Source organism: Dendronephthya gigantea, unplaced genomic scaffold (genome assembly GCF_004324835.1).
Source record: "Dendronephthya gigantea isolate DGI-Jeju-01 unplaced genomic scaffold, DenGig_1.0 000038F, whole genome shotgun sequence".
Taxonomy (NCBI): Eukaryota; Metazoa; Cnidaria; class Anthozoa; order Malacalcyonacea; family Nephtheidae; genus Dendronephthya; species Dendronephthya gigantea.
This window is the reverse complement of record NW_021163048.1, coordinates 1-24,844: the sequence shown is the minus strand read 5'-3', so window position 1 is coordinate 24,844 and position 24,844 is coordinate 1. Positions and strand designations below refer to the sequence as shown.

The 24,844-nt window shown below is 36.0% G+C and overlaps 4 protein-coding genes and 1 non-coding gene across 7 annotated transcripts; 4 read left to right on the top strand and 1 right to left on the bottom strand.

Annotated features, from left to right (window-relative positions):
• The first annotated feature begins 1,832 nt into the window (after positions 1 to 1,832).
• Positions 1,833 to 5,277, top strand: LOC114526255 (neuropeptide FF receptor 2-like). 2 transcript variants are annotated; one of them, XM_028547792.1, is made up of 2 exons: positions 1,833 to 1,907; positions 2,620 to 5,277. In XM_028547792.1, the coding sequence occupies exon 2, from the start codon at positions 3,078 to 3,080 to the stop codon at positions 4,554 to 4,556; it is 1,479 nt and encodes a 492-aa protein (XP_028403593.1). In that variant the 5' UTR covers positions 1,833 to 1,907; positions 2,620 to 3,077; the 3' UTR covers positions 4,557 to 5,277. The 2 variants fall into 2 exon arrangements, with proteins under 2 accessions (XP_028403593.1, XP_028403592.1); XM_028547791.1 differs by lacking the exon at positions 1,833 to 1,907 and adding an exon at positions 2,038 to 2,470.
• Positions 5,278 to 7,738: 2,461 nt separating this feature from the next.
• LOC114526257 (plasminogen receptor (KT)-like) lies at positions 7,739 to 9,873 on the bottom strand. 2 transcript variants are annotated; one of them, XM_028547795.1, is made up of 5 exons: positions 9,765 to 9,873; positions 9,055 to 9,137; positions 8,555 to 8,685; positions 8,073 to 8,182; positions 7,739 to 7,896 (listed from the first exon to the last, which is right to left on the bottom strand). In XM_028547795.1, exons 2-5 carry the CDS (start codon positions 9,121 to 9,123, stop codon positions 7,796 to 7,798), a joined length of 411 nt encoding a protein of 136 aa, XP_028403596.1. In that variant the 5' UTR covers positions 9,124 to 9,137; positions 9,765 to 9,873; the 3' UTR covers positions 7,739 to 7,795. The 2 variants fall into 2 exon arrangements, with proteins under 2 accessions (XP_028403596.1, XP_028403597.1); XM_028547796.1 differs by lacking the exon at positions 9,765 to 9,873 and adding an exon at positions 9,503 to 9,586.
• A 51-nt stretch (positions 9,874 to 9,924) lies between these two features.
• Positions 9,925 to 9,995, top strand: Trnag-ccc. The gene has a single exon. It is a non-coding gene; the product is annotated as a tRNA-Gly (tRNA).
• A 237-nt stretch (positions 9,996 to 10,232) lies between these two features.
• LOC114526256 (ribosome biogenesis protein BRX1 homolog) lies at positions 10,233 to 14,032 on the top strand. Its single transcript, XM_028547794.1, has 12 exons — positions 10,233 to 10,313; positions 10,384 to 10,460; positions 10,766 to 10,818; positions 11,150 to 11,193; positions 11,299 to 11,369; positions 11,515 to 11,564; positions 11,666 to 11,739; positions 11,972 to 12,022; positions 12,115 to 12,216; positions 12,461 to 12,491; positions 12,659 to 12,753; positions 13,073 to 14,032. The coding sequence occupies exons 1-12, from the start codon at positions 10,233 to 10,235 to the stop codon at positions 13,244 to 13,246; spliced, it is 903 nt and encodes a 300-aa protein (XP_028403595.1). The 3' UTR covers positions 13,247 to 14,032.
• A 5,417-nt stretch (positions 14,033 to 19,449) lies between these two features.
• LOC114526447 (low-density lipoprotein receptor 2-like) lies at positions 19,450 to 24,050 on the top strand. Its single transcript, XM_028548048.1, has 5 exons — positions 19,450 to 19,632; positions 20,000 to 20,134; positions 23,037 to 23,162; positions 23,626 to 23,739; positions 23,889 to 24,050. The coding sequence occupies exons 1-5, from the start codon at positions 19,551 to 19,553 to the stop codon at positions 24,014 to 24,016; spliced, it is 585 nt and encodes a 194-aa protein (XP_028403849.1). The 5' UTR covers positions 19,450 to 19,550; the 3' UTR covers positions 24,017 to 24,050.
• Positions 24,051 to 24,844: the final 794 nt, after the last annotated feature.

Sequence of the window (24,844 nt, the reverse complement as noted above, 5' to 3'; positions counted from 1 at the left end):
TCTTGGGTGTGGTGAGTCAAATTCTTGTGTCCAGTTAAGAACGCGGTTTATCTCCGTAAAACTTATATGTGTTGTTGTTCTAAACACTTGATATTTCTTATCCTCAAAGGGTGTGGTGAGACAATTAAATTCTTGTGTGCAGTCTAGGACGGTGTAGACGAGATTACTAGGATAGGGTGTGACCATTATGTTATGTTGACGCAAGCACTGTTGATTCAGCAAGTAAATTAAAGACAGGATGTTGGTGTTGGAAATCACATCATGCAGTTGGCAAAGAGTTGCATTACGTTGCCAAGAAAGCTGTTTTTTTATTATTTTATGTTTATTATGTCATGTTTGTTATAAAAAAAGCTGAAATAGCAGAGGCGTTGCCAGGAAAGTAGGTGGGAGGAGTAAGCAACAAAACTGACGTAGGTGGTGCCTGGCCACCAAATTGACTGGCGTTCAGTAAAACAACGAGGATAATTTTTGTACCCAAATTGAGGGGGGAAATGCGTAGTTTTTGGAAGATAATGGGTTCTCAGAAGAGCTGAAGAAACAGCATCAGAGAAGAGCTCTTAATTGAATATCATTAATTTTCTGTGGTTTGCACTGAACTTCATATATAGGTGCGATATATTTGAAGATCAGGATAATATGAAACACGGAAACAACGCCAAATGTGAATAATATGGTATGGTCTTATTACACGAAATTTATCCGTGATGGCTGATGCAAAATTATTATTGCAATGTTTCGCGCATATGTCAAAAACCCGCTATCGGCTTGTCTTCAGCTGAACAAATGATCTAATATAATACTTGACAGACGAAATTAGCGTACAGAAATGTGAAAATAGAATACCTTGCATTGTTATTAATCATTTGGATAATTGGCAAATTATAGCAAAATACCGTAACCGCAACGGAACTGAACAACCCACAGGCACAAACTATTCAGCGAACTATACCCAACACTATATATGCATGCACATTGCGAGCGACAGTGCATCTAAACTCACAATAATTAAGAAAAACACGGAAACCACAGAGTAGATTTGTCATTTCATTTCAAGCAGCCTACACATATAAATCAAAACTCCCTAAAACAATATTTGAAGTGACGTGCACCTGTAAAAACAGGATAATTAAAAATCATTGATTGCTATCAAATGCTTTCGACAGCTCAAGGACAAGGCCGTGCAAGGCACATGCGCAAGGAAATGCACAGATACAGTCTCCACGAGTCCCTGTCAGAATGGTTGCATGTCTAAATCGAAAACAAAAGGTTTTATGCTTTAAATGCGTGGAATTTATATATAGTTAAATAATATATATTGAAGATATTAATCACGGGCTAATAGTTATATAAATTGATGAAAAAATAATCATGCATGCAATCCCCATGCATACATGTGTCAGTTTTACTATAGTGTTCACAACAGATATACAACATCCATCAGGGATAGGACATATATTTGCATAGTTCTGTTATTGTTTTGAAATGCCGGCACAATGTTGTTATAAATTGACATTAACAAATTAAACCATATATTGTTAGTTCCTGCGGCCGTACACACATGCATTTATTATTATAACCATGCAAGATATATATAGCAAGGGGAAAATTAGTTAAAATCCCTATTCCAACAATACCGATGCAGTACACGTAAGACGTACACGATACTCAATTTAAAGTAAATCTTACTCATAATACAACAAAACTGAGCACCTCCATTTCACAGTTCAGAGACTGGCTTTCAAACCAGCGCAAACACATGCAAATGATAGATGGATAGAAAACAGTTATGAAACTGATTTAATCCACTGTTCTTGACGTATATTGTCCTAGTGGGAGTCACAGCAGGTGTAGTGTTCACCGGTTTTGTTTAAGATCGTTTTGTTTCAAAAGAAGGTCACATTATAAAGGTATCACATTTTAATCACTATCTTTAGCAGAATATTATTGATCATAATTTTACTACAAACAACGTGCAATTAATATATTATAGAAGCGTATCTGTGTGATGGCATACGGACCGACTATATGTATATATACATGCATACGATGCATTATATAATTTATTGTTGTTTTTCTTCGCCCTCATCTGCTTGGCATGCAAAATCAAATAAAGCACAATAAGACCCAACATGACGGAAGACATGGCTTAGACGTTTTGGCTTTGTATCATGGTTCATACAGCTTCACAGTATTCATTTACTGGTGGTAGATGGCACTGAATGTATGATTCACAGCATGAAAAACTTGGTATGACCATATTGTGCATGCTGTCAGTGCATCTATACTCTATAGCGCATGATATTAGGGAGAAAATCCCATTTACGATTAATAAAGATAAAGATTTCTATCTATGGTACACATTCCGCGTACGCATGCGGAGAAAGTCACTTTAGAATCGGCCGAAGACCATGCATTAATGAGAAACGACAAGACAATGATTACAATCAGTATTTTGTGTATTTTAGCGTAGGTAAGAAAATCAATGATAAACATTTCAAAATGAGCTTATGCTAATAATTATATCAAAGCCGTATATAAGAAACAAATTTCTTCCAAATTTTTATCACATTACTTGCATTCCTTATTTACTGATTTTGCATATTTCAAAACAATTTTTAGCAACACACCGAGAACCAATTTCTGGCAAGATACATGCAGTTAAAATCTGTCACACTGATATGCAGCAGTGTTAATCTGTTCCGGAGAACAGGTTTTTGCTTTTGATGAAACGATCAATGTGAAGTGCCACAATCTTAAATATTTCTACCTGAAAAGAAGAATGGGATAAAAGTTTTATGTTCGAGGTGTTAAAAGAAAGATATCCGTATTGTTCTTAGCGATTATTCGGCATCAACGACACAAAGGAACATAGATAACTCAAGTTGATAGCAAACACTGATAATAACGACATTTTTATATATGAACACAGACAACAGAGATCAAATTAATTTATAAGATACTCGAGGCTGCACTGTAGGGAACTTTGAAGAGGAGGCTGTGTTTCGTAGACGAAATTGAAGATACTATGTGTGGCATTGTGCCGCGATCTTGTTTATAGATATTTGTAAAAAGAGAAAATGGGTGTAAATTCAACCTCAAACATGGAGGAGCCGTTCGCTTTGACCATGGTCCTACGACTGTTTTACGTCATTGTGTTTTGCATTGGGCTGTTTGGTAATCTTTTTGTATGTGTTGTGGTCATACAGCAAAGACGTATGAGAACTGTTATGAATTGCTTCACTTTAAACCTCGCTATTTCTGACTTAATCATCATAGTGATATACGTTCCATCCCAATACGCGGCTTATGAAAATAACCAAAACTGGCCGTTTGGAAATGTCGGTTGCCGTATAACATACAGCATTGTTCCTGTTTGTCTCACAGCATCCATTGCAACTTTGCTTGCTATAAGTTGTGAAAGATTTCGAGGTATTGTGTTTCCATTTCAGCCTCGAATGCGGTTAACAACTGTTCGGAGAATCATTATCATAATATGGGCTGTGTCGATAGCGACAGCGTTACCACTAATGATAATTGCTGGGACGATAATTAAAGACAATAATATTTTTTGTGACGAAATTTGGCCAAATGGAGACTCCTCGAGATATTACTGGATTGCCATGTTTTTGTTGCAGTACGTCATACCATTATTTATCATGAGCGTATTATATAGCGTTGCTGGATGGAAGCTTCAAAAACGTTCAAGGTTTCTCTCTAAGAACTCCAGAGGTCGGTCAGGAAGCGTGAATTATGCCGCGGAAATTGCAAGACAAAGACAAAGTCAAAAGATTACAAAAATGTTGGTCGCATTAATTTTCATCTACTCATTTTGTATGCTTCCGCAACATATTGTGTACTTTTGGACACAGTACGGAGATTTAGGTGATTGGAAATACTTTCTGTACGTATTTCGTATTTCCAACGTATTCACTATGGCAAATAGCGCGTTAAATTCTATTGTCTACGGCACACTTCAAACTGAATTTCGCAAAGCTTACAGATTATTTTTCCTTAAGTGTAACTGCTGTTTATGTTTGGAAAAAGGTCGGGATGATTCAAGTCAGGGAAAACCGTATAACAAAATTGCCTTTAAACTAAAGGATGTTCAGAAAGACACTGAGAAAACATTGTTAGGTCAAAGAATGAGATCGCTAGCAACAGCACTTCCGCAGACAGATAGTAACGGCACCTCGGGAGCTAACAAAACAACATTAAGACGTCGTCTATCGTCAGATTCGCGAAGTCCCTTGATTTCTGGAGACAGTACGAGTGATTCTCAACCTTCAAAACACTCTGAATATCATACCGAGGGTGAAAAGAAAATAATGTTGCAACAAAATGGCGTGAAAGTAAAAGAGTTGAAAAATTGGAACGAGGATGTAAAAGATTTTCATGAACACATGAATGCCGGAACAACATACGTCAAGGTTTTTTTAAACAGGGAAAATCAAAGGAAACAAGGTTTGGTTCAAGATGAAAGACAGATTTATGTAGATACAAATATTAAACTTGAGGATATATGTTCGCTAGACAATGTAAGGGAGACTGTGCTTTAGCTATTTATGTGGTATAAACCAGGTTCCCCGCGGAAGGAAACGAACCTGCGTCCCCATTACGTTTTCCGCAAACCTTTCTTGCTTTGGTACTTCCTATCTTCAAACTATTATTATTACATGTCAAGTTCAGTTGAATTCATTTAAAATTTTTATGCAGTACTGTGATCTTCAAACTGAATGACTTTCAGAGAAAATAAAGAAGCAATTCTTTTTCTTCATTAACTTCAGTTTGAGGATATAAATAAAGATCCCCGTTAAAAACGCCACGGGTTTCTGCAATTGCTATATAGGCAGTTGCATGCGAGCTAGTCTGTTCATTTTAATTAAAGATTAAATATACCACACACACGAAGTGTTGGCATACAAGTTCCTTAATGAAGGATTAAGTTCCAATAATATCAAATGTGTTCATCACTTTTGATTTATATATTTCTGAAATTGATTCCAGAAATATATAGAAAAAAAATAGAGATCTTGACTTGACTAGACTAGAGTCATTCGCATCTTCTCTTTTCCTAAACTTTTATCACTTGCCATCGGAATCTGCTTAGAAGTTAGAAGAGAAATTTGCAACCAAAAACGAAACATAGCTTCATTCCTGACTACCCCTTGACCTTACGAATAGTATAATTGCCTTAACAGACCTGAAAGTTGTACCTATATAATTCTTATCAAAGTTCGATGCCCAATGTTATAATAGCCCCCATAATTGTCGTCACAGTCTGTTAGTAATAATTGGGACCTTAAGCATGTAGGACGGGAACACGACGACGGCAGCTATCAATACAATGCTTCATTGAAAAGAAATGAATTATTAAATACCTATGGGAGTTTTAGACGTGATCTACGTTCTGTTTACGACGGCAAAACGTCGTTTATTACGTCCTATGTAGAACGTCTGCATTTCATGACCCAGTGAGCGCTACCTCGAATTAGGCTCTATAGAATTGTCCCTAAACGTAAACACAATGTTTTCGACGTCTTATATCTCGTTAAATTGGTACAGTTGATAATATAAAACAACGCTTTATCATAACAATAATTTAAAGGAGTATTCCAGCCACGTCGTCGTCGTGTTGCCGTCCTACATGCTTAAGGTCCCTAATATAGATCTTAGGAATGAAGGTAAAGAGATATATAACTCCAGTCGACGCGGCTATAGACTGAAGTCAGTGTTTGACTGAAAATTTGTCATGGAATTTATAAAAGCAATAAAAATTACGAAATGTCGAAATGAGTATTACATTAATGGGCTTGTGAGAAATCTGAAAAAACAAATTGTGATATTAGTTTACCTACGCGGGTTGACTCTACGTCTTTAGTTTGTTTTTGATGTAAATATAAAGTAAAATCAAAAGTGTTGAAGGATTTTATTGTTTTTCTTTCGTAACCTCACCTGTTCTGCATGTATATACGAGTTTTGAAAACGTTAACGTCACAACTATGACGCACTGAACAATTTTGCCCGCCATAATATATAGTCATAGTGACAGTAGGCTACATTCTCCGCATAAAAAAGTTTTGTCCTGGAATTTGAAATAATCCACTGTGCGTGTTATTGTATATGTTATATTGGCCAAAAAATATCTAAACTTTGTGCATGGCGCTTCCAGGGGGGATGTTTACAGTGAAACGTCTAGGCATATATATAACCATGCCGTAAAGACACAAGTCATCTTAGTATTGGAGATTATAAGGTCGTGGTTATGCTAAAGGAAGGGGCGAAAAACTGTCTAATAATGTGTTGGGCACTTGAGCTGGGAATTGTTCTAAATCTGGGTTGTGTTCTAAAAATGTCAGTATATAATATCCTAATAAATCCGGGTAAATTGACAATTATACCCGCTGTAGCAAGCGAAAAGCTAGCTAGTTCATCGTTTTGCTCAAGAATGCGCGAAATGTCCTGCTAATGATTACAAGTTGACACATTAATTTTTGCGACAATTATAAAAACTTTAGACATACCAATATATATCTTAACGTCTAAAAAGGCAAAAATTTCTCGACGTTTTGATGTAAAGGGATTTGTCTTGAGAGTTAGTATGCCACACATGCAAGTTTGATGACTATATACCATATACTAGGCCCTATATACTAAAGTTGAGAACCAGAGGGAGTCTGAGGACAGCAACTTAAGTACTTAACACAAAAGATCATAATTTTCTAAATAGTGCGGTGATATTGCCAGATAACTGTTTAAAGTGTCGACAAGACTCTTATTGTGTGATGCCTGAAAAACTGCTATCATAACTAAGTTATAACTGTGAATTAGTAGACCAAACAGAGACGAAAAGTGAGACCCTCACAATTGTCCGGCAATTGTCATCACCATGCTGTATATTGCACTTAAACATCTGCTTTTATCAATCTGCAAAAATTGCTCGACTTTCGGCTAGGCGGCCATGCATGTTTGAAACTGATATTCGTCGAAGCGAATGATCAAACAGGAACACGGTGAAAAACTGGTAGATCGAGGCTATTGCGCTTCTTTCGTAATTATTTGAAAGATTATGAATATGGTGCATTAATGGCGAACAGAAGGAGAAGACGTTATCATGAAGAGTTGAGTGTTTCCTGGCTACTGCATGCGACTGCGAGTTAAAATGAAGTTCATGCAAAGATTAGCTAAGACTGATTCATAACTGAGTGATTCCATGCAGCGATAACAAAGACGTCGGTACTTCTCAGCAGACCGCGGCTCAGCTGTCGCCATCAATCACAATATTTAGGTTTTTAAAAGCACAAGTTACAAGTAGAACCACTTGCATGCCGATGTTTGGATTTGGATAAAAATGCATGCCGACAGAAAGATATACATCGTAAACTTTCATCCAAAATGTAACTCTTCCTTATATAGTTTTAAATAGCCTTATACACGAACCTAACCCTCGAAAACATAACCCACCCGCCGGACGCACAAGTTGCTCAAATTGTTATTGTTCCTTCTCTACCAGAATGCTGTTTATAATCAAAGGCTAATCGTTGGTAAAACTTAACATTTAGAGATTAATCGTGACTCCACAGGAAAAGCAAATGGAAATATATTTCGGATCGGGCTGAAAATAAAATGCATTTAGCCCAACCATGCAAAGAGCTTGGTTGGTTGGCTTGAGAAATGAAAAATTTGTCATTTAGCCCGACAAATTTGTCATTTCATTTTCTGATAAAAAGAGACTTGGAAAAAAGATTGAAGACCGTTTTCAGAACTGAGTAATTTACACACATTTTATGCTTGACAACTATTTCTTCTCACGAAGCTTGTCGATGTGTTCAATTGTTGGCAAACCAGTCGGTAGTTTTAGTAAACTTCCTTCATTTATCAAAATGTTCTCCGCCTCAGCTAATAAAAAAAGAAACTATACGTCTAAACCTTGCTTGAAAGAAAGTAACAGTGGTCTGGATCAGAGCCGTAGCTAGAAGCTTAATAATTTCATCTGTACACTGCATGAGGACCAATTTGCATCCCTGTAATTTATGAGTATCAACTAATAGAGAGAATACGACTTTTTATCTTACCTTGAACGCGTGTTATTTTGTTACCATACGCCAAATCTGCTTGGTAACTAACTATGAACGACAAGGGTAGTATAGGAACAAGAATGGATGGTTTCTTGGTTTTCATAAACCTATTCAATGTATATTTAACAACGATTTAGAAAGGAAGCGGTTGCCCTTGGGCCTGGTAGCCTGAAAATACTAAAATGTGCCCCTTTTTTCAAGGGAACGTGCCCTTTTTGTGTCATTAAATGTGTGCTATTGTAGTACATGAACTCAGACTCAGTAGAGATTTGTATTTAGCAAAATGTTGCATTGCAGTTGTAATTAATAATTAGGTATTAAGTAAAGTAATTCAGTGAATTTCACTGTCTTTGCAGATGTACAGGGGTAAATGTGATATAGGTCTAATTGAAAAGTGCACTTTTTTGTCAGTGCCTCACCACTTTCTGAATGGTTCTGTGACCTGTGCACCGTAGAAACGTTTTTGAACCTTTACTTACCCTAAAATGGCTCCAGCTGTCACAACAGCATAAAATGAACCCCACCAATAGAACATATCACGGGTAAATGCAATTTGTGTTGCCATACCGCGTTGTCTCATTTCATTTTGAACAAGTATCTGCCTTTCCATCTGGTAAATAGCATTATTACAATGTTAAAAGGCTGGCTAGTTTAGCTCCTAATAAAATGAAGTTATGTCATTTGATTAGTTCAATGGCTGAAGATAGTGGTTCTTGTAGTGTTTCATACACTTATAAAAACTTAATTCACTCCTCTATTTGTCATACATTACCTGTAGATTTCTTATAATCTAACTCTATAACTCAATGACCATCATCTGGGTCTGGGTGTGGTTAAGACTGTTTCATTCATTAAAGTTCAAAAGGTATGTTTCAAGGAGTGTGTTTCGGCAACATGTGACAAAGTGGTTCTCAAACAACTTCTGACAGTATTCAGAAATCGGGTGCTGTGTAGACAGACAAGTTACCATTTAAATTACCATTGTTTGCTGTTGCTCCTGCATTTTCTCCATAGCTCCTGACATTCCTTTGGATATATATGAACCCATTATGGCTTTGAATGCTAAATTAAAGGACATTACTGTCAGTATGCATGCAGGTTTATACTGTATGTGCCAGTATATCGTATGGTTTACATAAGAGCTCATATTCTGTACAGCTGTGGTATTTCTGACTTGATTATTTTGGGTTTAATAACCAAAAAAATTTACTTATTGGATACATAGGCCTACAAGGCAGGGGGGGTAAAACACTCTCTTGAAAATTACGAACTAATCAAGGAACTGATGAGGTAAATGTGAACCATCTGTGACATAATTCTTATAGATTATAGATATGCGAATATATCCAAAATTAAGCAAACTCTCTGGTCAACATGACCTGCAGGGTAGAAGATGCAAAGGAAAGTCAGACTAAATATATACATACCATATATATACTTGCTGGTGGATTATAAATTATAATGAACAACATGTGCAATTTTAAAAATTAGGAAGAGAGGCACCTTAACACCAATATTTAACAAGGGGGCACTAGTTCACTAGGGGGGCACCCCCTGATTACAACGGTGCTGATTAGTGATTACATGTGTCAATTTAACCGCCCAACGTAGTGGACCCCTGAATTTGTTAAACATTGTCTCAATTTGCACATCTAAAAGTTAAAAGAACCTTTTTATCGTATTACATACTTGACAGTTTTCCTCTCCTTGCTTTTTTTATAAGAACCCTGGGAATTTACCGTGATTAAACGAGTATAACACTGAAAATAGTACATTAACATTTTGGCCGTTTTGGTCCTTTTAGGTGTTAGTCTATATATAACTTGCTTACAGGAAGTGATTGTTCGAGGCGCTAGTAGTGTAGGGGTATCATGTCAGATTCCCATTCTGACGACCCGGGTTCGAGTCCCGGCTGGCGCACATTTTTCTCCCATGTTCTCTCGTTTTTTTTTAAATGCGTTTCTTTTATAATCGACCATTTCTACTACAGTAACATGGCTGAAGCAACATAACGAGGCACAGCAAAAAAGCCACTGGATAAATGCAGAGATACCCAAAGAGATACCCACTGGACACTTGTCTGCGCAACAACTGTGTACCTCTAGGTCATAAGGTATCTAACTATGTTCCTCATCGTCCCTCAATATCCAATTCAAGATGGCGAAATTTTCGAAGCAAACAAAACAAAGAAAACAGAAAAATAATGACACCAAAAATGACAAAAAAATACTTAAAAAGGTAATTTTATTGCATGCAAATTGTGTATTTCGTTAAGAGGTTTTTGATACTACTTTTGTTCTCCAAACAGAATAATTCCATCAAGAAATCGAAGTATATGAACAAACAACGTGTACTCGTGTTTTGCGCACGTGGAATCACGTTTAGGTAAATATATATGACCAGATTCTTGTATCGCAATATGCTCTGCCTCTTTCAGAAGGTTGTTGTGAAATCCTTCAAGATGAAAGATGAATATTGAAAAAAATCTAATTTTTCCTTTTTTTCCAGATGGTTTTCGATTTTTGTTCCAAACTTCCTTTAATATCCTAGTATGGGGGAAATTATTATTTCTTTTGGATACTATATATTGCCGTGCAAACTTTTAAAGAACTTGATATTTTTTTCCGGTTGCAATCATTTTGTTTGGTTACAGCTGAGTTGCTGATCATCACAATTTTTTTTTATTTCAGAGCACGGCATCTTATGAATGATCTTCAAACTCTTATGCCTCACTCAAAATCAGGTGAACTATCATTTTCCGACAATCATATAGCCTGATCCGCAAAGCAAAAAGATATAGCAAAAAAACCTTCAGTCTGATGAACGTTGGCAACTAGAAAACCCGATTTATATCCTTGTTCTCCATTTATTCTGCACTAGTGCTTCCATCTCTAGTTTATACACATATTGCACGAATTATGCATAAAGTACTTATACAACATGCTGTATGTGTATGTTATTTCTGGTTGGCATATAGTAATGTCAGCATTACTAAACTGTTTTTCCAACTTGCTTTGCTGATGCATATGCAATATCAGAATAAACATCACTTACCATTTGAATTATTTAATTAGATTCAAAGCTAGACAGAAAAGATAAGCTTTTTGTTGTTAACGAGGTATGTTGCCTAAGGCATTATCTGTTGCTTTTTGGTTTATTGAATATTGATGTGATCGTGATATGGTCAAATGTAATTTTAATGTTGTAAAGTTTTTTCCATAAGGTGTGTGAAATGAAGAATTGCAACAAATGTGTATTTTTTGAGATGAGGAGAAAGTCTGATTTATTCATGTGGTAGGTTTATAAATTACCATCAGGTGAGGATTATTGCCATTCATGTTCGCTTTTAAAACATTTATGGTTGATATTCTAATAGTACTAATATCTTTGTTTTGGATATGTATCCTGCCAATGAGATGTTATCAATTCATTCTTCTAGGTTATCATGTACGCCTCATGGACCGTCGGCTAAATTTCTTGTTGAAAATGGTAGGGGTCTTACAGAAAGCAGTTTCAGCATATTTTGAAGATTAAATTAAGACATAGATGATGTTGTCAAGTTAATTTACATCTTAAACTTTGTCATTCAGTTCACACAATGGATGAGTTAAAGTTAACAGGGAATTGTTTGAAAGGTTCTAGACCAATACTATCATTTGATAAGGTAAAGATCATTTGTGGATGTGTGATAATGATTATGTGTATGACCATGTGAATTTATATCTAAAATGGCGCAATCTATATTCAAACCTTCTTCATGCCAATTTAAGTGCGACAAATTACATCAAAGTTTAGTTTCGCTTGGAGTTTGTCCTTAGAAGCAACCAATATTTTTAAAACAAGATATGTTGATTACTGCTTAAATTTTCTCAATGTTGGCATGTATGTTTTTTTAGAGTTTGGATCTCACACCACATAATATATTGTTAAAGGAAATGTTTACACAGGTATAGCTTCTGGTAATCAATATTTTTCTTATTTTTGTTTAAATTGTTTTCTCATATTATACAGTTTCAATAGATGCTTTTCCTGTTGCTAGATATTTGGTACTCCAAATGCTCACCCGAGAAGTAAACCATTTTACGACCACGTGATGTGTTTTAGCATTAATGACAACCGTATTTGGTTTCGCAATTATCAGGTAATTTGACGTTTTCAGGTGGTATTTCACTGGGTGATATCCGTTGATATGAATAAACCAAGAGAAATCGCATCCAGTGAAACACCAAGATAGCGGCTTCAATTTTAATTTTTTTGTATACTTTTATTAAACAATATGTAGATGGTAGATCAGTGACACATCCAGTTCAATCAAAATCAATGCTTCAAAATTTGATTGCTGTGGATAATTTTCATAAATGTCATAAATTTTTATACCTGTTTAGATCATTCAGGATGGCTCTCTTCTTGAGATAGGTTAGTGAAATCAGTTTCGTTTATTTCGCTATCAATCATCGTTGAAAAAACGGGTTTTCCCAAAAGAATTATTGAAATTTTTATTATTACGGGCTTTCAACAATTATTAATCCATCACCCAATTCTCCAATAATACGTCGGTATATCATCGTACATGTCTACTTCAGGTCCCAGATTTGTATTAAACCTTGTTCGGATATTTGAAGGAAGTTTTGGTGGAGCAACTCTATATGAAAACCCACTCTATGTCTCTCCAAACGAGGTAAGTTATTTTTCTCTGCAAACTCTATGGTGATTTTCAAGATGCCTTACCCACCGGAGTACTACTCCCCACCTATAATAATTCTATTTTAAAAAAGACAGTTTACTCGTGATTTCTCGCAAATTAATCCTACATATTCTACATTTTATGGGATTTACTGTAAATATCTGTAGGAACTATATACAATTGTTAGCAACTCGAGTTATTACGCCCTTATATTTGGTATAACCTTGGGTATACCAATGCAAAATTTTAGCTGTGATTACAGAAACTTCAGATCTTCCGAGGTCATTCTATCAAGCAATTTTTTATTTTGTAGCATCGTCGAATGCTGCGGCTTAATGCAGGCCAACGTTATCGCAACAAAACCCTGGCCAAGGAAGCTTTAAATGAAAAACGAGAGGCAATCAAGGATATACCACCAGATGAAGTGGAAGATGTATTTCATACGATAACCCAGCAGGAGGTGAATATGGCGAAGAACAGGACTTAATATCATCAGTTTTATGATATTCTACAATCTACATTATGGAGAAGTCAGATGGCCGTCTAGTGATTGGTCACTGTTTAACACTACAACGTTTTCCAATCTACGGGGACGTGCCTCACGGCAATTGCCGTTTACGCGGATGATTTTATGCAATGAACTGATCTGAACATAGACTAAGTGGTTCATTGGTGATGATGGTCCAACGTCCATTACGATATAGGCGCGTCTAATATGCGTGTAACAATATATAAGTGATAGCTATTTCTATTGTATGTACTGTTTGTGCAGATTCCATGTTCAATTTTAGTGTTGAATGCTAATCGTAAATAACTTATAACGGCATTTTTTTCTGTCGATTAAGTTAATCTCTTTCCATTTTTTAAATTAATCGCACGTTTCAGCATTTTTTTGTTGTAAAATCCCCTCAAAGAATAACAAAGTACTTAACCCAGAAAATTCCCTGATAGAGCAAACAATCACGTAAGGTTTCGTACCCTGAATGTGAAATATATACTTGAATGAAATATATGCTATAAATATAAACGATCATTTCTACTATGGACAAACGGCGTCAGGCTAAGAGAAAGCTAAGGATTAAAACGCAATTTCCACAACAATCACCACAACACTACGATATGTATATACCATTCTTTTAGTGTGTGATTTATTACTATTTTGGAATGATATTGTCTGTTACTTCACAATTTGTCCTGAATTATAGTTAAGGAAGCGAAGGATCATTATTAACTGTGGCTCAAGTTACTTCTTAAAGGAAATACATACGAATTATTTTGACCATAGTCATAGAAGTTCTGTTTAGTTAGCCGAAGATCGGCCTGTCCTTTTACGGAAAATGGCCAAAATGGGGAAATAACTTGTCAAAGATTGTTGTATTGCCCTGTCCCTCCATACACGGTTATAATATATATAGTGATGATCTTGATCTTGTGGAAGTTTCTCACTGGTTTCAAATGTCAACTGGCCACTTTCCTGGCCTTATAAGGGACAATCCAGTCAATCCTAATTTCTTTTGTCACTTGTCTCGTCGCTTTTTTGTCGAAATTTTTTCCTCGTGAGATGGGTGATGAAGATCGGAAGTGGGCGGAGGTTTCTGAACAGTTGGATCTTGATAAATTTCTAGTGTCGATCTTCAAATTGTCGGAAGTCGACAATATCTACAGTCACTTTACTATATATATAATAACTAAAGTTTAAAATTATGTAAACTGAAATACATGGAGTTTTCAGTTTCGTTTTCAGTTTGTAGCGTTGTATATAATTATAATACTTCACATTGTATATATCTATAAACCACATTTTATCAGTATGGTGCGTTGTAAGTAGTTTACTTGATGTGTATCCGCCATGCAGGTCGATTCATGACATTTTATCATTACAGGAATAGTCCTCTCGCAATGCCATGCAATAGTCAGCGTCAACGAATTTTTTTTACTCATTTCTGACAACTTGCAGTGGAATTTAGCCTACATATATAATATAGGCAATTATATTGAATGACACGTTGCAAAACAACTTCATAGTTCATATATATGCCATTATAACAGTCTAGAAACTTCGTATTGTGCTAGTAATCATCCCTTGCATTCATATAGGCATAAAGACCTTAAATCAATATAACAGTCGCAGAAGGCTTACATACATTTACTTTGTATTATTACAAAAGATTATACAGTTGATTTAAATTATGACGTAAAATTTCGGGAGCAGAAGGCGAATAATGCGATAATTATGATCATGGTTAATACGATATTGATAGATAAATTCCCTCTTTTGTCTTGATATTTGAAATTTGAATTTCAGGAATGTTTTTAGTAAAGCAGATACGTGCAACATGTCACGGGTAACACAATATATATATATATATATATATATATATATATATATATATATATATATATATATATATATATATATATATATATATATATATATATATATATATATATATATATATATGCATATATATTCACAGAAAACAGGCAGCGCAAATAACGCGATAGTAGGCGTACTATCTACGTAAAGTAGGTATGAAAATAGAATGTAATCAACTCTCACCGAATACGTGATTTTGAATCTAATCTAACTGAATCACGTAGATACAAAATCACGTAGGATAAGATCTAATTTGTGGGCTAATTTGTGTAACAGACCACAAAGTAAGGGCTAGCTGCATTCCATTGTCGCATTTTCCATACGCACGTACACGCACGAAAAAGTCTAAGTGCTTGCTTATATGTGAATATAAGTGAATAAATCGAAAAAACTTAGTTTTCCTATTGTCGTACGCATTTGTTGCCCTAGATGTTAAACAATAAATCACCTCTCAATAATAAGCTGTATCGATCGACGATCATACGATCATTACGATGTAAGATTTACGTATAGGTATTTTAAAATGATCATTGCTTCCATTTGCCGTGAATCGTTTTGAAAACAATATTTGATGAGTCTAGCTCAATATCCCTTGCCTACTTCGCCTCGTGTGCCAAATGTGGATTAAACAATATCTAGTGAGCTAGTGACGCATCCCAGCTCATTAATCCTGATTAATCTAGCTAATTACCTGCTGCATCTTCACCACGCAATTAACGCGTGAATGTGGTTCTGATGGCCGACCTTCCTTTGTTTCAGATATATTTTCCCTAAAAGCAAGCCTATAGGATTCCCCTATTCTTTTTAATTATTTTCATAACCAAAACTACCAGAAAGTTTCAGAATACGTACCTAAATGCACACTGATTCACGATACTGGAGTAATGGTTGCTTGCAATTTATATATTTACAGTAATGTTAGTGAAGTTAATTTTACTAAATATGGAATGATATGATTGCGCGGGTGGCGAAAGACGTCAGCATTGATTTAATCCCAGCCTTGGCAAACCAGTTTAAACCACCTTAAAGCACAAAAGCTTATATTTAAGACCATGTGACCGTATATAGATCTGCAACACGTGTTTCTCATGCAGATTTCTTGAATTAAAAGTGCGCGTGACTATTTTGTACACTGCGTCAATCATCATAACAAGGAAATGGAAAAAGTTCCGCCGGGTTGTTTGTCTGATCATAATCCTATACAGCCCCGTTAACAACAATAGATAATCAGGCATTTCAACTGATTTTCTATTATTTTTCTATTGTTTCGGCTGATTCGGCACATGAGAAAATGAGAAGCAAGACATATGAAACAAGCCTTACTCCTTTAAACAAAAGCTATAACGCTCTGAACGGGCTAAAAGCCCGCGCCAGCGTCACTCCAGGAAAACAACGATTTTCGATTGAAATTAATTCCCATGCAAAGCAAAGTCCATGATCATGTTATACAATATTGTACATGATGCTAAAGTGTCACTTTTCGCTTTCTAGAAAAGTAGAATTTATTTTTTTAAAAATATACATTTCATTTGTGAACTTGCGAAGTCATGGTCGAGAGCGGTATTGGTATTCTATTATTATTTATGACTAAATATTATATCCTAGAGCTATACGTAGGCTGAAGGAATCACAATACAATACAATTAACTCCATGACTCTGCTAAAATAAAGTTGAATTATGATGTGAAAATGTATTGATTAAACGATACAATATTGTTTGCATAAACGCATAGTTTCGTCTTCCTCTCCAGATCGCTTTACTTCCTCCTTTATCAATTATCACGCTTTTAGTCATTTGGAAAGCAAGTAGGCAAAACACCAGGCCTCCATGTTAAGTCTGACTGGAGATGAGTACAAATGATTTAAAGCTTGGTCTGAACTGAAGACCAAGAATTTGGACGTTCATGGTCACTGACCACGCATTATGTACAATCAATTTTCACAACGTTTATACTCTGCTCCATTGTCCATTCAATGGAAATGGTCAGGGTATTATTCCAATCCTACACTTGATTTTCAGAATATATGAAGACTATAAATGCATTAACGAAGGTTAAAAAAACGCCTTCCATGACAATGTGCATTGGTGCACGCAATGCACATACGCGTCAGTTCGCCACTGGTTGTCGCCAAGCGAGAAAATTCTTTAAATTTGAAGCCTCTGAAGTATTTATGAAGAATTAAATATTCAATCAGCTATTGTGAACATTTCATTTATATTTCAGTACCGTGGATTGCAATTCAAAGCATTGTAAAAAAGAGACTAAGTGATAAAAAAATCATGATTCTTTTAGTTCTGCGTTTCAGTTAGTTTCATGTTTAATTCCACCTCTGACTTCTTCATTGCGTGTACAAGGTATCATTTATGTCATCATACTATATAGGTATAGCTTTGCAATTGGCAGGCAGGAAAGAAGCTGTATATTGAATGCTTTAAGACTTTATAGCCGGACATGTATATTAGCTATCCGTGATGTGTGGCACAATGTTTATGAGTTTTCTGTGTGACAGTGCAGGACATGTTTCTTGTCAATATTAGACACATCATGAATAAATAATATAATCTTGACAATTCCCTCTATTTTCTTTTACCAGTGTCATGCGGCCCAATGATTACTGACGCGATATATTACCGCAAGTATTACTCAATACTGTCTATAGTAATATAGTATGTAAAGAGCACTGAGAAATGAGAATTGTAAATGATTTGTTGAAAATCTCAAAACGAATCAGATTTTCTGTTTCGCTGGTCCACAATCTCATGCACACTCTAGGAATATTAGGCCAGGGACGGGAAACTCACGACTTTACTCCATGGGAGAGTTCATTATATAAGAACTACTATGATGGGTCGGGTAATGCTATAAAAGATATCGTAATCACTACGATGATAATTTTGTAAATTTTCCCTTGTTCCGTCTAAATGCGAATTTAAGATGAGTTTCTCGTCCAGACGGGAGAGTTAAACGGGAAAGTTCGGACGAGAGACCTGTCTGTGTCCGGAGTCACATCAGACGAGTTTTCCGTCTCTAATATGAATTCGGCTATTTATACAGTATTACAACATGCATGACTCTAGTATATATATCAGTGGTATATACCACAATCCTACAATCCATGCTGTAAAATCTCAAAATTATGCTCCAATACACAACCCTACAACAATGATTTTAACCTATGTTTGAAATAACAAGACATGATGCGTTATTCATCCAATGATGCACTCCACTGATGTATTTCTTACAGGACTATAGGATGTTTTTCTAGTTTTACGCTCCACTACGAAGGGACGTCACTTTAAACGTTATCATGTGGGGCGCTGGTTCCGTGTTTGCTGTACTGTTTCGTCTACATTAGTTCCATATGCTATAATGTATGCAATTACCACTGCACTCTTTCATAATAGGTTCTTAACAATACATATACCAACATAAAAATATATATTTGCGCATACTATGCAAAAGCTACTATTCTGCTCATAGGTGGCGTACTCGACCATTCCGATGTTTTGAGTATATTACGATTGTATCATAATATTGATGAGGCTGTAGCCTATATATTAAGAAGAAGCATGTGCTCAATATTGTCTTTGGAAATTTTCCAGAAAACTATTAAGCAATTTCTGTAAAACTGTGTCTGTTAATTCAAGATGGCCCTATTCAAAACTGATTGCATGCTATTGAAATCTCGAAATTACTGAACATCGTGACTTGAGAAAACTTGACAATGTTTAACCGTTTGCCTTTTTTAGTATTTTTAACTGAACAAAATATTGTTAACTGAGTTTTTAAAAGAAGCATCGCCATTGCCATTGGCATTGCTATTGGCATCGTCACTGCCATTCAGAATCATGCCGGCTATATCGCTATAAATAATGCCTTGCCTAAATTGTCTTCGTATGAAAAACCAAATCAGTTTTGAGTCTAAATGTCCTAAAACCTCGCCAACTTAAAAAATTGAAATTTATTGGCGATGCTAGGAAAGCCCCATGCCATGCCATTCCCGTGTAGCTGCCATTTTTAAATACAAAAAAAAAGGAAACGCTGCGTATGAAGGAAACAAAAAATGCTGTCCCAATGGCAATGCTCTAAAAACCTAGGATAGAAATTTACTCTCTAAATACACACATTTCTGTGAATATATAAATATGTTTTGTTAGAGTTTTTTGCAAGATTTGAGTGTAATAAATTATTTACAAGGTATCGTACGATTGATGCTAATGCCACTAATATGGCGCCATACTCCTAGCGAGGCTTCTTATTGGCTAAAACCTATGACGTCACGATCGTATGACTGAAAATACATGCGGTAGGATTTACAAACAACGGCAGATTGGCAATACTCTGTTTGGCTGTAACAGAGCGAGGAATTTTGTTGTTCAAAGTTATTACGACTTTCTTGAGTTCAAGAAAGAATGCCTTCTTATTGGAAAAATTTGAAGCTCTTTTATGGACTTTTTCTTATAACATGTAGCATTAAATTGCTTTTTGTTTCAGGTAAATATATATCTATTGAGCGAGTGAATGTTAAGAACCTATAAAGATATCGTCATTCGTTTGTACATCGGTGCACAAATTGTGTGGGAACTTTTCCATTTTGTCACTATACGGTGTCAGATTTCAATGATGTAACTCTCGGCATTAGTTTTAAGGTGATCACCTTAAAATCGCGTAAAGGAAAATAGATTTTGACAAGAGAACGCTTTTTTGTATTTTGTATAGTAAATTCAAACGATTTCAATTTATAGTAAGGGAGGAACCTTTATTAATATTTAATTGAAAAACGTTGAAAGAACTTTTGAGTCTAGAATCGTGTAATATTACTTACATATCTGTTCAAATAAATTGATTGCATTTCTTTCAGCCTTGAATTGCGATGTAAACGGTGACTGTCAGTGCGCTACAGCCGGTCCACAAGGGACGTCCTCGTCTATTCCTGAAAAGTTTATATGTGATGGCGAGGCAGATTGTAGTGATGGCAGCGATGAGCAGAGTTGTGGTATGTTAAACTTTGTTAAAGTTGAAAGTCTTTAACGGTTTATGTTTATGTCGACGTGTAGGTATGGGGCCTCTTTATTGGGCCGGCGATACCTAAAACGAATCTGTCGGAAAATGCTTGTAGTCAACATAGTGGCTAGTGGTGTGTTGTATGTAACAGCGAAATTTAACTATACTTTGTTGATTTCTATTCTAAATGTGCTTTGTTTGGTATGTTATTTTAATGGATTGTACAGTACCAGACCTGAATAGATTTGCACAGAATTGCCACGCAGACAGTAAAGATTTATATATTCAACATACGTTCTACCTTATATGTCCCTCCACTATTCATCTTAGCGAGTCTACTTTAATAGATCTGGCATCTCTAAAACAACGTTTTACCGTTTCCCGCAGTTATAATATATTTGAAATGAAAGAGAAATTACATAACAAACGAGAAGCATAGTTATAAACTGGCTATTTCGGTTTTTACTAGTATCCGGACAAGAATAATCTTCTGCTTCATCGCGTCTGGTGTATCTTTGGAATTTAACACTATTTTCTAAACGTTTTCAGGCAACGTATGATCGCAAATTGCTCGGTTTTTTGAAATAGGAAATATAGTAAGCAGTAACTTATAGCTGCCTGTAAGCAGTTATAGTTTGGGGGTATTCTGTGCGTATTAAACTGCGTATGTTCGTTAGTTTGTTTATCGTGGAATTAATATTTTACGTGGGAGTATTGTGGCGTTGCGAAGGCTTGCTTAAATGCGAGCGTTCATTGGCTATTACGGAGGCGTTTTTTGGGGGGCGTTAGCTTACTCCTGTACTTATCATTTGAAAGCTTGAGATCGTTTCCGAAACGTATATCCGTTTTTAACTCTTGTACAATAATTTGGCCAATTTGATGTATTTTGCTGTTTACGTTCCTACTTTTTCCCGAATATTTAGTATTCGTTTCTCCCTCTGAGTTTGAGTTAATTAAATATTTTTAGACTGTCATCTAAACTTCGCTGGGTATCACCAAGAACGTTTTCAGTGTTTCTCATTTCCGCTCAGAATACTTTATAAAATGGAAAAGAGCTTTTTTGCTAAATAGTTGTTATGAGAATCTTTTCAAATTTTAAGCTTACGTGGTGACAGCTGGCAGCCATGTAAATATTGAAAAATAGCCACTTCAAATAGACTCGGACAATCTAACATACATAGCAACCGTTGAAGTACATACCAGACAATATTAATATAGGAATTATGGCTGCGTAGTTGCTGAATTTGCATGAAATAATATGCATCAATGACGGTCAAGGTCAGCTATATTTTAGACTGTTACGGAGTTGTGCTTGAACTGTTCCATTTGTTGTTGATGTAAAGCATCTTTTTCTGAGTACATAGTGATGTTGCAGAGGCACAACCATGTGAAAGTGGTTGTCTAGAGAGTCACGGGATTAATTTGAGATGACAGATATTCACCTGGAAGTGAAATGTCCAAAATTGCTTAAGTAGTTCCTAGTTACGGTTAAAAACATCAATTTTTTTCCACTAAGCATTTTTAATGTATATCATCATATGATGTTAATGGCATTTTTGACAAGGTATATTAATATTTTTAACCTCGTGAGAAAAGATTTTCATTGGCTCCTTCATTCCTGAGCTAATAGCTCACATAGTTTGCACACGTGGGATTTTTGCCACGCATATACATAAAGATCTTTTCTCCTGGCCAAGCTGTCTAAAGGTACTGCAAAAAAACCTATCGCATACGTGAGCCATATCAACTGGGCACCTGTAGTAACACCAGGCCTGCTATATTTGCACACGTGTACAGCGTGTTTTGCGAAACTCAAAAGTCTGCGTTAAAAGTAACTTTAGTATGACTGAAATTGATCGAAACTATCATTGATCGAAATCAAACTGTATGTAGCTAACATCCGACTTTCCGCGTTAGACGTCATAAGAGAAAGATCTATTGTCATTTGAGTTCGTCTATGCTAGTATTCCGGCGGCAGGATGAAGCATAATGACACAGACGCAAACATATATGTGAATCAGCTGTCGGGTCAGGCTTCTAGCTGTGTGCACCGTGTCATACGTGACATGTTTAACGAGTTGCTTAAACCACGGGTAAGTCCTACAATATGTTTCTACCCCTGTTTTTTGATTGCATCGAAAGTGATCAAGACAGGAAATGACTTCAGCGGAAGAATACATGCCTACATTAATTAAGTACACTTGGTCAAAAATTTCAACAACAACCAGTGGTAGCTTTTAAAATGTAGTCGACATACTCATCCGGCTTTCCATATCATAGTTCTTCCTGATCAGAATAGCGAAGCTGAGTATTTTTCGACATGGAAGAAGGGAGATCTCTCTCTTTCACATTCCATTTCTCTTATAATTGTTTTACGGTTTTCCATCTTCATACCTATGAACATACCTATTCACCTGAACGTAATCCTGATAAAAATATTTTATCAGGAGCACTCAGGATCATTATAGTATTATCGGCCATATTGAACGACTTCCCACAAATAGGGCGCAACATATATTTGAACAACTATATGGTGATGTTGATGTAAAACTGAATACGATGTCTGAGAAATTCACTGCAGCTTCTTGTCTTGTCTGTCAACTTCAGTTATAGAATGTATGTGGCCCTTGTTCGCACAACTAACTAGGTCATGGCAACCATATTATGTGAATTGGGGTCATTTCAGCAAGGTTGATGGCGCTATTCATTAGCTAGTATATTTTTTCACTATATTCACTTGCAGTAGGGCTATTCAGCTGTTAAATCTGTTGACGTAGATTCGCTCAAACAGAATAATCAAAGTCATTGAATATTTCACCCCTGGTGAATGGTTCTTATGAGAACAGCCTGTATTGTATTGCCTAATCATCGGCCGACATTCAACATCTTTTTAGGAAACACAGGAGAGTGCAGTGATACTGAACACAAGTGTGGGAATGGTCGCTGTATCAAGAAAGAATGGACTTGTGACAATTACGCTGACTGTAATGACGGGAGTGATGAGAAACAAGCATTGTGTAGTAAGTACGATTTGAAACTTCGCCTTGTAGCCCGCCCCCATGCATTGCACTATAGGTTATGTTATTCTACTAGCCTGTTGATAAATAGGTTTCATATAGCGTTTTGGGTGGAACGAGGTTTCAGTTAATTTTTTACAAAAACTGAAGTTTATTACGAAATGTTTTCTCACAAATGCAATGGGGGGGGGGTTTGAAAAACGGCAAACCTTAACATATTTCTCCTCCCGAGCCCCTCCCCCTAATATTCCATAAAGTGTCTGCCACTGTTTCAGTTGGCCGAAGAAACGTTTAAGAACTTTTCATCGCCTTGACTAAAAGCCCTCAAAGATTTCCATACATCATCTAAAGTAGGAATACAATTGGAAATAGAATGGAAAAACACCAAAAATGTTACATGGATTCGACCCTTAGAGTTAGGCAAACGATATCGTGCCTAAATTAGTTTTCAACAATATTTTTGTAGATTTTACAACCTGCTCTTCTGAACAATTCCGATGTTACAATGGGATCTGTATACCTCGTTTGCTACGGTGTGACAAAGAAAACGATTGTCTGGGTGGTGAAGATGAACACGACTGTAAGTTTATAAATAATTATCTTATCTTATCTTATCTTTTTTAATTCGTCGCTAAACGTCCTCTGAAGCAAACTGAACTTTGAATCCTTTTTGGATTATCATCATTTGCACGTGGTGATGCAAACCAACCTTAATTTATTGCTTTATAGGTGTTTATCCAACCAATTGTTCGACTGGTTTTTTCCAATGTAAGAACAAGAAATGTGTAAGCAAATCACTTGTGTGTGATGGCGATGACGATTGTGATGATAATTCGGATGAAGATGACTGTGGTTAGTAAAATGCATTTTCGTAAACCTGAATGTTAATCAAATGCATAAAATATACAAAGAAAACGACTCGACCTTCAAACGTAAGAACCTTTGTATGATAAACTCCCTGGTGAGGCTCTTGAATCGAACCATCGCGAACAAGTGTTTACTTTGTATATGACCTTCGGCGCGAAGCGAGAAACATTTTAAATGTATGTAAATAAATTGGTGGACAAATTAAACGGTAACCTACCCCAACCTATTGCGATGTTTATGTACACATTGCATTTTCGCAAATCGATTCAAATTATTACTAATTCTAACCTTTGGTCAATTGAAAGTATGGAAGCAAGGTCTTTTTCAGTGCAGGATCTCTGAACGTTGCCCTGTCGGGAATTTCACCAAGAAGCAATTCAACAATGATTGCAAACTTTTGTGCCTGTGAAGAGAGCAATTTGGTCACGACTTTAAAATAGCTATTCAGTTATAGTTCAGACTCTTCAGCGTTTCTTTTTAAATTGTGTCGACCTGTAAAGTAATTGGGAACTAGAAACTTTGAAACGCTTGGCTTAGATACTTTAGAGCGGTTAAAAGCCCGAAAATCTATTTTGGACCCAGTTTGGATCCTTTAGGTACACCGCATTTCAGAAAGAGTTTACTTCTAAGAGGCCATGATCCACACAATCAAATCATCTTTTTTTTCACTTATAAGGAAATTTCCGTTCAGTTCTTCCTTCTACCAAACTACCCTTGGCAGAGACGTGCCGGGCGGGAAGCGTATTCGTAATATAAATATTAAAGCCCAACATAGTGCTTTTAGTGAAGCCATAAAAGACAATTTCCACAATTTGAGT